This window comes from Rattus norvegicus, chromosome 12 (genome assembly GCF_036323735.1).
Source record: "Rattus norvegicus strain BN/NHsdMcwi chromosome 12, GRCr8, whole genome shotgun sequence".
Classification (NCBI taxonomy): Eukaryota; Metazoa; Chordata; class Mammalia; order Rodentia; family Muridae; genus Rattus; species Rattus norvegicus.
The window spans coordinates 20,295,432-20,310,842 of NC_086030.1; the positions used below are offsets into that span (position 1 = coordinate 20,295,432).

Below are 15,411 nucleotides of genomic sequence, written 5' to 3' on the forward strand. Positions count from 1 at the left end.
AACACTACCACATACATACCACATACACACACATACTACACACACACAACACACAACACACTCACCTGCACACACACGCATGCACACTACACATGTGTCCACAGACCCCCCCACGCCACCATATCACATACACACCACATACACACACATACCACATACACACACGCGCGCGCGCGCGTGTGCGCACAGGCACACACATATGTAAATGTGAAAGACAGCCAAGTAAAATAGAAAAGAAAGTTCAGAAGGCCCCAAATACATATAGAGTGGATAGGAAAAGACTGAGCCATATAACCATTGTTGTTGGGGCACATGGCTCGGCTGGCGACGTAACTTGGTAGAGTGCTCACCTGGCACACAAGAAGCTCTGAGTTCAACTCATATGTACATGAACGTCGAAAGGGGAAGAGTTGGGGGCAGACATTGGTGGTGCACCCCTTTAATCCCAGCATACCAGAGGAAGAGGCAGGTGGATCTCTGTGAGTTCAAGGCCAGCCTGGTCTACAGAGCAAGTTTCAGGACAGCCAGGGCTACACAGAGAAACCCTGTGTCGGAGAAAAAAAAAAGTGGGGAGGAGTTGGGAAGAGAAAGAGAGTCAACAGGAATGAAAAGAGAGCAAGAAAGGGTGGAGGGGTGAACATGTCACATACATGTATGAAAATGGCATTATTATAACTAACATGCTAATAAAACCATAAAACCATAAACATAAAGGTTTTGAAGATGAAACTGTTACCATGGAGACTGGCGCCCTCCCTAGACACCTGAAGTGTGTATAGATAGCTTCCATTGGCACAGCTGGCAGATCAGCTTATTGATCTGGCCACACCATCAAGGCAGAGTTGGGCAAGGCGGTGGTGGCACTAACCTTTAATCCCAGCACTTGGGAGGAAGGGACAGCAGGTCTTTCGGTTCCTGGTATTGTGCTGACTGACACCCCCCTCCCCCATAAAATTATTTTGTTGCTACTTTTTTAAAAATAATTACTTATTTTATGTATATGAGTACACTGTAGCTGTCTGCAGACACACCAGAAAGAGTATCAGATCCCATTATAGATGGTTGTGAGCCACCATGTGGTTGCTGGGAATTGAACTCAGGACCTCTGGAAGAACAGACAGTGCTTTTAACTACTGAGCCATCCCTCTAGCCCCTTGTTGCTACTTTCTTATCTAATTTTGCTACTGTTATGAATTGGAACTATCTGTGTGTGTGTGTGTGTGTGTTTTGTTTTGTTTTTTTGATGATGTTAGGTGACCCCTGTGAAATTACTCCCCCAAGGGGTTGAGAACCACTGCTCTGAGGGTCACTAAGGAACCAAAAAGAAATCCACAGGATGGGTCCTGAGTGGCATCTGACAACTACAACTGACAAGATAAAACTCCAGCTCTGAGGAATACAGGACGTTGGGGTAACTTCACAGTAAAGGGAGTTAACCGTCTTGTTTAGGATTCCCAGAAACTAGGAGAATGAGGTCCACTCATAGTCATACACACTCTGGCCTTAAGCCTGGTCTATGGCTATTTTAAGATAACGTATCTTCATACAGAAGAATTGTTATCTCTGTGTTGGCCGCCTTCACAGCAAATGCCAGCTGAGCTGGAGTTCTTGATTCTCAGCCTGTTAGAGGCTTCAACAAAACTCAGGTAAGGCAGTCCCTGTCTTTTCTAATGGCTTGATAATTTCCCTTCTCTCTATTCTACCTCACAAGGAATTGACCGTCTCTTCTCAGTTGGCTAGCAGTATCAGCAATAAATCCTAGGATGCAGTTTCTGAAAGGGATGTGAACCCTAGGTGTATATCATAACGCCTCTGCAAAGGCAGCTGGACCTCTGGTTCAGGTTGTCTCCTACATGGTAGCCTCTCTGGGCTCCAACTCAGAGACCCAGTTTTAGAATCTGGTCCTCCAAATCTGTCAGAATCTCTTTCGAGTTCTCAGTGTTTTGGCTGTCTCTTCTAGAATCAACTAACCCCTTGGAAAAATTGGCTTAAACGTCGGGCTGACTGTGCAGGATTTATTCTTTATCCCACCCCACCCCCTTTAGTTCTCTGCCCTCATCAGATTGTACGGCTAAATCCTCTGGGCTCCCGCAGAACAACCGATCTCACCCTCCCTCCTCGCTTTCTTCCTTTCTTTGTACTGAGCTTCCAGGATCCCCTTCCTCCCCAGTGCCATGATTACAACATTGGCAACAGGAATAGCTTTATTTATTTATTTATTTGTTTGTTTGTTTGTTTGTTTATTTATTTATGTGAACTCTGGCAACGGAACTCAGCAAGAACTTTACCTACTGAGCTGTATCACTGGTTCCCTCTCCCCTTTCCTTTTCTTTTCTTTTTTCTGTCTTTCCCCTTTCTCTCTTTCTTTCTTCCTTCCTTCCTTCCTTCCTTCCTTCCTTCCTTCCTTCCTTCCTTCCTTTCTTCCTCCTCCTCCTCCTCCTTCTCCTCCTCCTCCTTCTTTTCTGAGATATTATATATCCCTATGCTACCAGGCCCAGATAAAAACCACAACAACAACTACTACTATTACTACTATTATTATTTTATTTTTTGTGGTGCTAAGGAGGGAATCCAGGGAATTAGCAAGAACTTCAGTTCTAATTACATCACCCCCACCCCATCTGTATTTTCGAGGCAGGGTCTGACTGTGTAGCCTGGAACTCACTATGTAGACCAGGCTGGCCTCACATCTGTAAAGATCCATTTGCCTCTGCCGCGATGCTGGAATGAAAGGCTATTGTGGAGTACTCACAAGAGAAGACTGCTCAGACATGACTTAAGCAAATAGGAAGTCTTTATTAGCTGGCCGGTGACTGCACTGGGTGAGATCCTAGTATAGTAGTGAGTCTTTCTCCGGGTAAACACTAAAACCATGTCCTGAGTTGACGTACAGTTAGAAAGAAGAGTTAGCCAGAAGCAGAACTACAGAAGCTGGAGAGCAAGGTCAGTATATGCTGAGACTTTCCCAGAGCTATATGGACTGTGCTGGATTAGACCCTTGTTTTAGTTTTGGCTGCTGGTTCTGTCTGTGTGCTAAGTTTTACAGCCTGAATGGTACTTCCAACATGGAGTCAGTGTGCTAAGGTCTGGGGACCTGTTGCAAGGCCAATGACAGCTATACCTGACCCTTTACTTTTTCACTACGCTGTGTGTGTGTGTGTGTACATCATACATACATATACATACATGAAATGTATAACTGTTGTTTTAAAATGGCACATATACTATTCTTTCTTTTTAAGGTTTATTTATTTATTATATATGAGTGCACTGTAGCTGTCTTCAGACACACCAGAAGCAGGCACTGGATCCCATTACAGATGGTTGTGAGCCACCATGTGATTGCTAGGATTTGAATTCAGGACCTCTGGAAGAGCAGCCAGTGCTCTTAACCACTGAGCCATGTCTCCAGTCGTTCACCCTCCTTTTGCGTTCATTTTTCAGCTTTTGTCTTTTCCAAATCTTGATTTTTAAAAAGTTTATTTACTTATTTAGTGTGTGTGTGTGTGTGTGTGTGTGTGTGTGTGTGTGTGTGTGTGTGTGTGTGTTGGTCATTAGACAACTGGTGGGAATTGGTTTTCCTTCTGACTTAGAGATCCTTGGTATCAAACTAACGTTATCAAGCTTTACAAGAAGCATTTTTACCATCAGAGCCATCTCACTGGCCTTTATGAATCTCAAAGAGACCCCAAGTTTCTGATCCTCCCGTCTCCATCTCTTTGGTGCTGGAATTATAAGCTAAAACAGGGTCTATTGTCAATTTAGTCTGGCTTCGAACTCCCTATATAGAGGAGGATACCTTGAATTCCTAATCCTCCTGCCTCAACTTTCTTAGGGCTGGGACGAAAGGCGTGCACCTCCAAGCCAGGCACACCTTGGTTTTACTAATTTTACCATGCTGGAATTCTCTGAGCGATGTTCCAACTTTCCAGCCCAGAATCAGCGGCCAGAATTCGGCCGCCCCTGCCCACGCCACCAGGAGTTGCCCCGGTAACTGCCTGCACTCTCAGCTCAGAAGATGACGCCAGTATCCTGCGCCGAGGCTGAGCCCGCCATGCGGCGGCTATTGGCTGGGTGGAAGACGAACGCAGGCCTGGTCCAATGGATAGCGGCGGTCTTCTGAGGGCGTGACAGCGCGGAACCTGCGGAGCTGGTGGTGGAGGCGCGTGGCAGAGTGTGTGAGAGTGGGAGCTGCAGGTGCGTGTTCAGCGGGTTCTGGGGGTGCGCGCGGGAGTTTGGGGTGGGGGAATCGCAGCTACCCGGGGAGACGGCGTACTGGACCCGACTGTGCATCTCTGCCCAGCCCTCCACGTGCATCTCCATAGATCCATTCAACCACTCACCTACCCATTCACCCCTATGGAAACATCCGTCCACTTAGCCCTTCGCCCACTCCTCTGTCTACTTAAACATCCATCCACTTCTCTACCCAGTTATCCATCCTCCTACTCACTTATTTACCCATCCATCCATCCATCCATCCATCCATCCATCCATCCATCCATCATCCATCCATCCATCCACATCCTTCATCCACCTACCCATCCACCCACCCACTTTTCTATGCGCCCAACAGTCCTACCACGTATCCATCCTCACAAAGTGGTACACTGCTGTGGTCTCAAGTATCCTGGAGGATGGGGCTGAAAAAATTTGCTGCTAGCTGCGGTGCAGCCATGTCTTCCAAATGAGACTCAGTTTCAAAATACGCAAAAAGGGGTTGGGGATTTAGCTCAGTGGTAGAGCGCTTGCTTAGCAAGCGCAAGGCCCTGGGTTCGGTCCTCAGCTCCGGAAAAAAAATACGCAAAAAGATTCTTCGGGTTCCTTTTATGTATTGGTGTCACCCAAGGCTCTGGGACAAAACAGAGGACAGAATAGGAATCCCAGATCTAGTGAGCCCAGGTTTTAGACTGGAGAAAATCTCTCGTTAGTGGTCTTAGGTACCATGGAGGCAACTTAGGGAGTCTGTTTCCTTCTCTGAGCTTGTTGAGGCATAGACTTTCGGGTTTCTGCTGCTGCACTGTGTACCCCAGGCTTATTCTCCTGTCTCTGCCTCCCATCTCACCATAGGAGAGGGGAGATTACAGATTCACACACTGCATCCAGCTTTTTATGAAAGTCCCAGGAATCAAACTCATATCGTCAAGCTTGTGCAGCAAATGTTTTTACCCACTGAGAGCTCTAGCCCTCTGTCTAATTTTGTTCCTGCAGGAAGCAGTCAGTGTCTCTGGTTTCATTTCCTAAAGGACTAGTGAAGTTGGGCATCTTTTCATGTTCTTGAATGTCTGTTCAAGACCTTTGCCCGTTCTGAAATTCACAGCGTGTGTGCGTGCGTGTGTGTGTGTGTGTGTGTGCACGTGCGTGCGTGTGTACGTGCGTGCGTGTGTACGTGCGCGCGCGTGTGTGCGTGTGCGTGCACGTGTGTGTGCATGTGTGCGTGCGCCTGTGTGTGCATGTGCATGCCAGAGGTCAACCTTAGGGGTCCCCAGAAGCCATCCACCTTGTACTTTTGTGACAGTGAGGCCTGAAACTCACTAGTTAGGCCAGGCCAGGGTGGGTAAAAGCACTTGCCACACAAGCTTGACAACCTGAGTTCGATCCCTGGGACTTACATAAAAAGCTGGATGCAGTGGTGTGAATATGTAATCTCACCTCTCCTATGGTGAGATTCAAGGTAGAGATAAGAAAGTTTTGGGCAGCTGTAAGCCACCATGTGGGTGCTGGGAACTGAACCCAGGTCCTCTGTAAGAGTATTAAGTGCTCTTAACCTCTGAGCCATCTCTCTAGCACCTTTATATTGGATTTTTAATTGTGTATGAACAGAGCTATTGGATCTGGAGCAGGAGTTATAGTCAATTTTAAGCTGCCTGATATGGGTACTGGGAAGTAAACTTGGGCCTTCTGCAAAAGCTCGTAACCACTGAGCCTCTCCCTAGCCCAAGGACAGAAGCTTTTAGTTATGAGGTAGTCCAGCTTCTTTTTCCTTAGACTATCTAGTTATCAATATTTTATCTGAGAGATCACAGTGTTCTCCAGGGCCATGAGTGTTCAGCTGTGGAAATTGTAACAATCTCAGGCTGGCCCGTTAATTCTGACTCTCAGGAGGCGGAAGCAGGTAGATCTCTCTGAGTTCAAAGTCAGCCTGGTCTATGTTGTGAGACCCTATAAGTGTAGTAGGCTTGGGCTCTTCTGCATGTGGGTTTGGTCCACTCTGCGTTCATTCTGAGGTTCATGCCCACTCCTCCCCACGGCTCTTCTGCTGTTCTCCAGCTGTCGCTGGATAGATTGCTCTTTGAATTGTCATGGCAAGGTTGTTGAAAGTCGTTTGACTGCAAACAAACGCAGATGCTTGCTAGAACACTCATTGCCTCAATTTCGAGTTGCTGTCTCCTAGAACCTTATAATGTAGAACCATCTTTTTCTTCTTTTCCGCAAATTGACTTTCTGATTAACTTTTTAATGCTAACTTCCAGGGTGAGCACAGGCCTTGCTTCTCTCCTAAGCAGTGTGTAAATATTTGCTGAACTTTCCTTATTTCTCTAACGAGGTAATTGTCTGGCGTCACCACCCCTATTTCCAGTGTCCCTGTGTCAACATTCTCTCCTTCTTTTAAGATTTCTTATTACACTGCTAATTGAATTTGTATCCTCTGGCTTCAAATATTCTTTTTTTTTTTTTAATGGGGGAGGCTTAATTTAAAAAAAAATAGAGAGAGCTTGGAATTTTCTGATTCTAGAGTAGTATAATATTATTTCTATGTGCCCTGGTAGTGTCTGCTCCAATGGGACAGGGCTGCCCTGATGCCTGCCCACCTGGGCCGCAGGCCTGCAGGTTCACGGCCTCACACAGGAGGGTTATATGACTGTAGATTTATCCTCTGGGGTGTTCACAGCTTCTAGATCTTTCTCATCCTTCCCATTATGCTGAGCCTCCCTCCTCTTTTTCTCTTCTTTCCCCTTCTTTCCTTTTCTTTTTGGCACTAGGGATTGTATGTGTGACCTTTCTTCCTACCACTAAGTTGCATCGCCAGCCTTGTAATCATTCTTTGCTGTGTTTTGGTTTTTTTGGGGGGGGGGTTCTCACTTTCAAGTTCCAGGCTGGTCTGGAGCATCTTAAGCTCCTCCTAATTCTGCCTCCTGAGTGCTGGAATTGCATGTGTGCCACCGTGTGCAGAGGCAGGCTCTTAGTTTAGGATGGGTTGGAGCTAGTGACAGTCCTGCCTCAGCCTCCCGGGGGCACGTGCCACCTTCCCTACTTTTCGTGTTGGTTGGGAGCTCCTGTTTTTCCTGCTGTGTGAGGAAGCAGTCCTCACAGGAAGCAGTGATTTATCTCAGTGCCTCATATCTAGCTTCATTCAGTCCTTAGGAGTGCCTCAGGGCTCTGCACCAGCTCGGAGAACACCTCAGACCCCTCAGGGCTTCTTAGCCTCGCCTGCGATTGGGTATAATACTGTTCATAGCTTGCATAGGGGTGTGGCTTAGCCTACACCCTGGAAAAGATGAAACCGGCCACTAATATATGGTAATTAAGGAATAGTAAAGATGGTGGGGGTTTTGTTTGTTTTGCTTTTAAAGATTTATTTATTTTATTATATTTATGTACACTGTTCCGACACACCAGAAGAGTGCATCAGATCTCATTATAGTAGGCTGTGAGTTACCATGTGGTTACCGGGATTTGAACTCAAGACCTCTGGAAGAGCAGCCAGTGCTCTTAACTGCTGAGCCATCTCTCCAGTCCAAAGATGGCATTATGCTTAATCTTTCTTTCAGAGATATAATGCTTGCTGTCCTGGAACTCCCTATGTAGTTCAGGGTAACCCAGAACTTCCGCAGATCTGCCTGTCTCTGCCTCCCAAGTATGGGATTAGAAGAGTGTGTCACTGTGGTGCCTCGCTGTTGCTCTTAATCTTTCTATCCAGTGTTGTTGGTGAGTTAGAAATACAGCCGCGGGGATTGTGGACCAGGCCTGCCATCCCTAGTGGAAGCTGTAGCCTCGTAAGTTCAAGTCCCACTTGGGCTGCAGAGTGAGCTCAAGAAGCCAGCCTGAGTCATTTAGTAAAACCCTGTTTTAAAGTCAAAGAAAAGGAAAAATTAGATATCCGTGTTAAAGGGGAACTCCTGACAGTGGCCATTGCTAGATCTACAGTGGCGTATGCTTTGATCATCTTTTCGCATTAAATGTTGGGTGCGTGTGTTCATGCATGAGCGCACGTGTGTGTGCATGGACATGTGAATGCATGTGTTTGCAGGTGAGAGGACCATCAGGTACCTATTGCTCTCCATCTTATTTTTTGAGACATAGTTTCTCACCAACCCTGGAGCTCACCCAGGCTGACTGGCCAGTGAGCTCGAGGGATGCTTCCCTTCCCTGGCTTTGCAGATGTGCATTGCCATACCTGGCTTTTTTTTCCCCATAGATTCTGAGGCTCAAGTTCTCCTGGTTGTACAGGAAGCATTTTATCAGCAGCCATTGTCCTGGTTAGCTTATTGTCTTCAAAGCTCCGTTTGTGTTAGAATGAGAAACTGCCCTCTCCACTCTAACAACACACCGTTCTGTGGGCTCTTCCAGGATGGTGAAACAGAAGAGAAAAGGTCTCGAGCGGACAGCAAAGGAGAGTAAAAAGCAGAAGATAACACCGGCAGAGGAGACGCCGAGGGCATCTGAAGCTAGGCCAGGCAAGGAGGCGGCCAGCCCCGTGGTAAGTGACTTTGCGAGGAGCCGCACACATGGCGTGCTTGGTGCTTTCTGAAATGGCTGTGAGACAGGAACTTATATGCTTCACGTGTGCCCGTGTTTGCTGTGGACTGTAATGAACCAGCCTGGTCAGGTGGAGAGTCTGGGATCCGGAGCCTCCTGGCTATGTCCTCTGGATGCTTCTCTCTTTGATGTGTGCCTGGGGTGTGGCCCAGGAACCTGTGTCTAAAAAACTCAAGTCTAGGGACCAGGCCCTGGCTTAGTGGTAGAGCACTTGCTTAGCATGTGGGAGACTCTGCCTTTGAACCCAGCACCAGTAAACAAAATCCTTCATGCTTTATGGAAAAAAAATTAACCCTTTTTATTTACTCATGTGTGTATCCTTGTATCTCATGGTACCAGTCTGGAGGTCAATAGACGACTAGAGGGGGTCAGGTCTCTCCTTCCACACTGTGGGTTCCAAGGAGCAGACTCAGGTTATCGGGCTTGGTAGCAGTCACCTTTACCCAGGAGCCATCTTATTGGCCCAAATGATATATTTTAATATTCACTGAGAGAGGGTATGAATGATGCTAACCATTGTATGGGTTTGTTTTTCACCCTATAATGTGTATCTGCCATGTATATGGAGATTTACATTTAAATGTAAAATTTTTTTAAACATTTATTAATGTATGCATGTGTGTACCTTCATGGTGTGTGTGTTAAAGTCAGCAGACAACTCAGGGAATTTAGTTCTCTCCTTCCACCAATGTGGGATTGAACTCAGATCATCAGGCTTGACAGCAAGCTCCTTTACCTGCTGAGCCATATTGTTGGCCACAGATACATGAAATTTTAACATTTAAAATCTTTTTGTTAGCTTCGACGTTCTAGGTATTAAATTCTTTCATTGACGGTGAGTCACCTTTAATAGTAGCTGCTTACAGCCCTCCAGACACCATCAGATACTAATATTCCAGATTTGTTACTTAGCAGAAATAAACCATGGTCAGAGGCACACGTGACGCTGTGGCTGGGCCCCGTGGGACTTTTTGTTCTCTAATTATGTAGCTCAGACAGCCTCAGGTTTGCAAACTCACTGCCTCCTCCTGAGTGCTGGGATTATAGGTGTGCGACGTTACACCTGGCAAAGCATTTTCTATTCCACTGCGCTGGGGGGTGGAACCCAAGGCGTTCTCCGTGCTAAGCAACAGCTCAACCGCACAGCCCCGCCTCAGCCTCCCAGCCCTCCTTAGGTTGTTCATGGACTTGCAAGGAACGTGGTGTACTCCCTGTGCATTGCATTGTGCGCTTGCGCTCTCTCTCTCTCTCTCTCTCTCTCTCTCTCTCTCTCTCTCTCTCTCTCTCTCTCTCTCTCTGTCTCCATCTTGGTCTGATTGGGAGCCCAGAGTTTGCAGGGGAGCCACAGGCTGTGTTTGCTTTTCTGGATACAGGTGTTGGGAGGCAGGAGCTCTGGGCTGTTCCATGAGGCCCCGGGCGCACTGGCCTTCCTCCAAGCCAGTGATGTTCTGGTGGCCTGGGCAGCAGGAGACTGACCAATAGAGGTCGGAAGCCACACTCGTGCCGAATGGAGACCAGGGCGTTTCCCGGCTGGCAGGCAGCCTTTCTCTGTGGCCACTGTGACTTAGGGACTGTAGCTCAGGGACTCAGGGCCTTAGGTCCCCTTCTCCTGTTTCTAGAAGCCAATCTTGCATACAGAATGAACCCTTTCTCTGCTTAGGAATGCTGATCTCTGTGGACAAAAACATTTTTCCCTTTGGTTCTCATGGGAACTTGTCAGAAGGATGTGTCAGGCCTATTTTTTTAAAGGAAAAATAGGGAAAGCCGAGCCCAAGCATTCAAGAAGGATGGTAGCAAGGCCTGCAGTCAGCCAGCACCTGGGAACTCATGAAAAGTACTATTCCGGTCCAGTCCTGTCATGCTGAGGCTCTAAATGAACTTCAAGACTCTGCAGCAGGGAAGGAAGAGGCCTTTGTTCCTACTTGGGCCACTCCATTGTCCTCCCAGAAGTGTCAGTATAGGGAGCTCCCAGGGCCCGCACAGCATTTCCCACAGCCCAGTGCTCTGTGCTTGCGCCAGGACCGCCCAAGTATCCTCAAGTGCTGGGAATTTCATTGCCCCTTGGGGAGCAGTTTCCATGGAACCCAAGTTCCACTTGTGGCTCTGAGCCCTGTGGAACTGCTGCCTGCTTAGACCACTGCCCTCTGGGTCTTGGTGCCGGGGCCTGCAGTGTGTGGGTGCCTTGCTTGAGTCCCTGCTTGTATGGTGCCCTGACCCCGAGGCCCTGGAGGAGTGGGTGGTTTGCGTTATCCTTGCACAGGGGCGGTTCAAATACCCCACCAGACTAGTTCCTGTTTCCTGGCTGCTGGTCTGAGAAGGCCCTGGCCCTGCTGCCTCCCTCTTCCTGGATTCACACAGGCAGCAGATTTGTGGGCCTCGGTGAGAGGTGGAGTTCACAGTAATTCCCTACTCTTGGTGATGCCCTGCACCACAGGCATCTGGTCCTTGTCGACTGAAGGAAGCCCTTCCTGGAGCCCAGGTCCCCATCTCTGCCTTAGTCCTTCCAGACTCCTTACAGCAAAGAGCTGCAGATGGAGCCGTAGGAAGTGCTAGTACTTGGGAAGGGCTGATTGGACCACGGGCTGAGCCACACTGGCTTGCCTGGCACCCATATGAGGTGGGGCAAGCCAGGAGGTGGCTGTGTTTCTGACTGTGTCTCTGTCTCTCTGCATTCACACCGTGGATGCTGGTGAAGGCTGATGGCAATAGATCATCAGCTGTGGAGACCAGACTGTCCCACACCAGGACTGGTCAGGCTGGATGCATAGACAGTGACTAGTCACTGGCGAAAAGAACAGTGCATGCTTTTGTTGTTGTCCTTGTCGTTGTTTGGCTGGTTTGTCTTTTGAGAAGTTGCCGCGGTCAGGGCTAGGATGGGTAGTAAATTACTAGCTTTGCAGTCACGAGTGTAACTGACATGGAGGGGTCCTAGCTGAGTTTGTTCTTCTGCCAATTAAAGACTGAAAGTCAGGAAAACCTTAGACACAGCAGAGCAGTTGCAGGTAACAAAACTTGAGCACATGTGACAAAGGTAGAACTCACATGCATTGTGTGCACACACCACAAAGATTATGTGTACAGCCAGCTAGTCAGTGGCATCTAGGTCCCCAGTGGCCTTTCTCATCCAAGTCGGGTCCTCCCTGATGGGGCTCAGGCTGCATGGAAGCTGTCTGAGCTGCTGGCTTGGTCATTCGGCTGTGGCCCCTTAGAAAGTCACATACGTCGTGGGCATTCAGTCTGTGGTTTCTTAGGAAGCCATCCAGAGGACTTGGAAACTTTATGGCTTGGAGTCTGCCCCAATCTCCCCCAGCCATGCTAAGACAGGGGTCAGTCGGGCCTTGTTTTTGTCACTATACCTTTGGGGTGAGTGGTTCTAGTCTTCATAACAGTGCCTGGGAATCACATCACTTGTCTTAGGGGAGTGGCAAGACAGTGGCCAGAGGCGGAGTCCTGCCACTAGCCTTTGGACTAACCGTTAGAGTCTGATTCATCTTCCTGCCACACCAGGCTCTGGGCCGTTTGCTGTGGGAAGTCTTGTCTCAGCTCTGCTCCCTGGCTGCACTGTCCTCTGTAATTGTTTTGTCCTCAGTGTTGCGGGTGCCTGCTCTGCATGGTCCCCACATATCTGTTTACTTGTGTACCTTTGACCTGTTTCTACATTGTGGTCTTAGGGACATTCTCTGAGCATCGCCGTGCGTCTCACTGCACTTCGTCTCTCCAGGAGATTCCAGCTCTGGGTCGTTGAATCATGTTGTGTGTGTGTCTGGGACCCTATGGTGGAGTATCTGAACAGTGTATCCAGCTCGAGGACTGGGGAAGGGAGGGTCTCTTTGAGTGGCAGCCCCTGCCATTCAAACTTCTAGCTCTTCCTGTGGGCATGCTCTTACCTTACTGTCTGACTGTTTATTTTGTTGTTTCCATCTCTTGAGTTAGCTTCCCTGATGCTGGGATTACAGGTATGAGCCACCCGGGCTGCCTGTGTATGAGGCCGTTGGTGCTCAGTTGAGAAGCACAGCTCTATTCGAAGGGCACCGTCTGGCTTGATTATAGAGTGCTTGCTTAGTGTGCACAAAGCTCTGGGTTCCATTCCCATCATGGCACAAAACAGACGTGGTGCAACCCTGTAATCCCCACAGCTCTCAGGAGGTGAGGCGGGATGATCAGGGGCTCAAGGCTGTCCTTGGCTACACAGCAAATTGGAAGCCACCCTGGGTTACATTAGAATCTTGTCTCCGCGGGCGAGCCCCCTGAGAAGTTCTCCGGTCCCTAAGTGGTCATCCCTAAACACGTGCATGTATGAATGACACTGGATGGACCCAACAGAATGTATTTATACTTACGTGTGTGTCTGTGAGAGTATGTGTGACAGTAATACGGAAAAGATCATGAGATCCTGGGGGGTGAGGGAAGGAGCTGGAGTCGGGAATGTGTGGGTGAGAGTGATGTAAGTACTCATGTATAAACTCCTGGAAAAATAATGACAAATACCAAAAATAAAAGCAAAGAGAAATAAGCCGTAAGTGCGTGCAAGCACACGTGCACATGCACACACACATGTACCAAACCAACCCAAAAAACCCGAAAATTCCAAGGAAGGAAAAAAAAAACCGTTAAAACTGGAGAAATCCAAAACGACACCAACAACAAAGTGTGTGCATTTCTCATTGAGATCTGCTTAGCATCCTGTGAGCGTCTGTCTTCATAGTCATTGCCCAGTGTGCATTTCTCATTGAGATAGCTTAGCATCCTGTGAGCGTCTATCTGTGTGTGCACTTCTCATTGAGATCTGCTTAGCATCCTGTGAGCATCTGTCTTTATAGTCATTGCCCATTCGTAAATTATCTTTGGCTACATGTCTGCTCAGCTTTTACTGTGTTATCTTATTTTTTTAAAATAATGGAATCCATCTTTATTTTATTTTGTATAGTACTAGGAATTGGACCTAGTGTGTTATTAATGCTAATGAGGTACTCTGTGAGCCCGTCCCCAGCTCCTCACAGATATTCTAGGCGGGTGCTCCCTGACCTGCCTGCTCTACCCACTGTAAGGGGCTGGTGGCTGCATCCGTCCCGTGCCTGTGGTTGTGTTTCTGAGGTCCCGAGTGTGGAGCCCTCTGTAGCTGGGTATCTTTCCGGCCAGTGCCTGTGCCCTCCAGCCTGCACCCAGCTGTGCTGAGTACCAGTGTAGGCAGCGCATCCTGCCTTATAGCGTCCCTGGATCCTTAACTGTGGACAGCCCAGCGTGGCTCAGTAGCAGGAACAGTCCTGCTCCATCTCTCCCAGCTCCACAGGACTGACCACTGGCTGGTGGTGGGAAGGAATGAGGGCCGTGTGTCACTGCTAGGGTGAGGTTGCCATGGGCACTGCTCTGCAGAAGCCTCACTGGGAGATGTGGGGTTTCAAGCAGTCTCACAGTAGCATCTGTGTCTGTAAGGATGGCATTGAACACCAAGAGGGTGGTTCATTTAGGGTCAGACACACCTCCCTAGCCCACAGGAGACAGGCTGCCGACAAGGGCCTGTGTATCATCAGCCCTTGGCCTCCCTCTGCTGTCTCTAAGGAGGTTGCTGCCGACTGATCTCCCGGTGGCAGCTCCTGGGTTAAATGAACACAAACCAAGATAAAGGAATTCTGCCTGGAAACCCCAGAGGAGTTTAGCACAGTATTTGAATTCCGTCTTTGGCGTGTGCTACATGTCATGGATTGATGATGTCTGGGGCCTGCAAGTGAAGAACTGGCCTCAGGAAACCAGTGTCTGTGTAGCCTGTCTGCCACTGCCTTCACACCATGGAGCTGGCCCAACCCAGGGTAACTTGGTTCGTCGCCCATGGGCAGAAGTGACAGTTGAAAACTGTAACTCCTGTGTTGGGACATGCCATGCTGTATGGCAGTGACACTGGGTGGGGTGAGGCAGGGAGGATGGTGCCACCAGGAGCTTGCCTGCCTTTTCTCTAAAAGAGATTTTTTTTTTCAGATTCTGGTAGATTCTTAGGAAGTTGCAAAACTACACAGAAGGCGGCCCCAAGCACCCTTCACCCAGTTTCCTGCAGTGATGGATGGTGCCCTGTGTCAGGGCCCGCAGTGATGAAGCTGAGCGACTGGGCAGCCTGCAGAGCTTGCTCTGGCACAGGGACATGTATTGCGTGCGTTTGTGTGTGTGTGTGTTTGTGTGTGTGTGTGTGTTCTTGTGCGGTTCTAGTGCACATGTGACCCCCATAACCACTAGGCAAGACACAGTGGAGCCCCTCAGTCCTCCCCCACCTACAGAGCCAAGGGCGTCTGTGGTCCTTGCTTTTGTGACTAAAACTGACATAAGCGTTTATTGACTGTGGGTCTTTGTTGCCAGGGTGTTGTTACTGGGTGGTCCAGCGCAAGCGCGTTTAGTTCTTAGGAGTATATTCTCACCAGTGGCTGTGTGATTCCCCCTGACCCACAAGCAAATCAGATGTATTTGTGCCTGCAGCATCTCCCTTTTCTGTTTCAGGCCACATCCCCAGTCCTGTGTTAATGTTTGCTGCGCCTTGTCTCGTAAGCTTGTGCAGCGTATTTATCTCTTACTCCTGGAGCTTTTTGGGGGTGGCCACCCTCCTGCCCCACTAGTTCCACCAGAGCAAGCAAGTAGGCACCTCACTGGCCTCTACCCATGCTCAGG

The 15,411-nt window shown here is 48.7% G+C and overlaps 1 protein-coding gene across 3 annotated transcripts in view; it reads left to right on the forward strand.

Annotated features, from left to right (window-relative positions):
- The first annotated feature begins 3,536 nt into the window (after window positions 1–3,536).
- C12h7orf50 (similar to human chromosome 7 open reading frame 50) overlaps window positions 3,537–15,411 on the forward strand; it is a 103,923-nt gene continuing 92,048 nt past the window's right edge. Inside the window, exons 1-2 of one of the 3 annotated variants that reach the window (XM_063271577.1) lie at window positions 3,537–4,197; window positions 8,572–8,701. In XM_063271577.1, the coding sequence (XP_063127647.1) occupies window positions 8,573–8,701 (129 nt within the window). In that variant the 5' untranslated portion in view covers window positions 3,537–4,197; window position 8,572. The remainder of the gene's footprint in view (window positions 4,198–8,571; window positions 8,702–15,411) is intronic. The other 2 variants (XM_063271578.1, NM_001025033.1) reach the window with 2 other exon arrangements.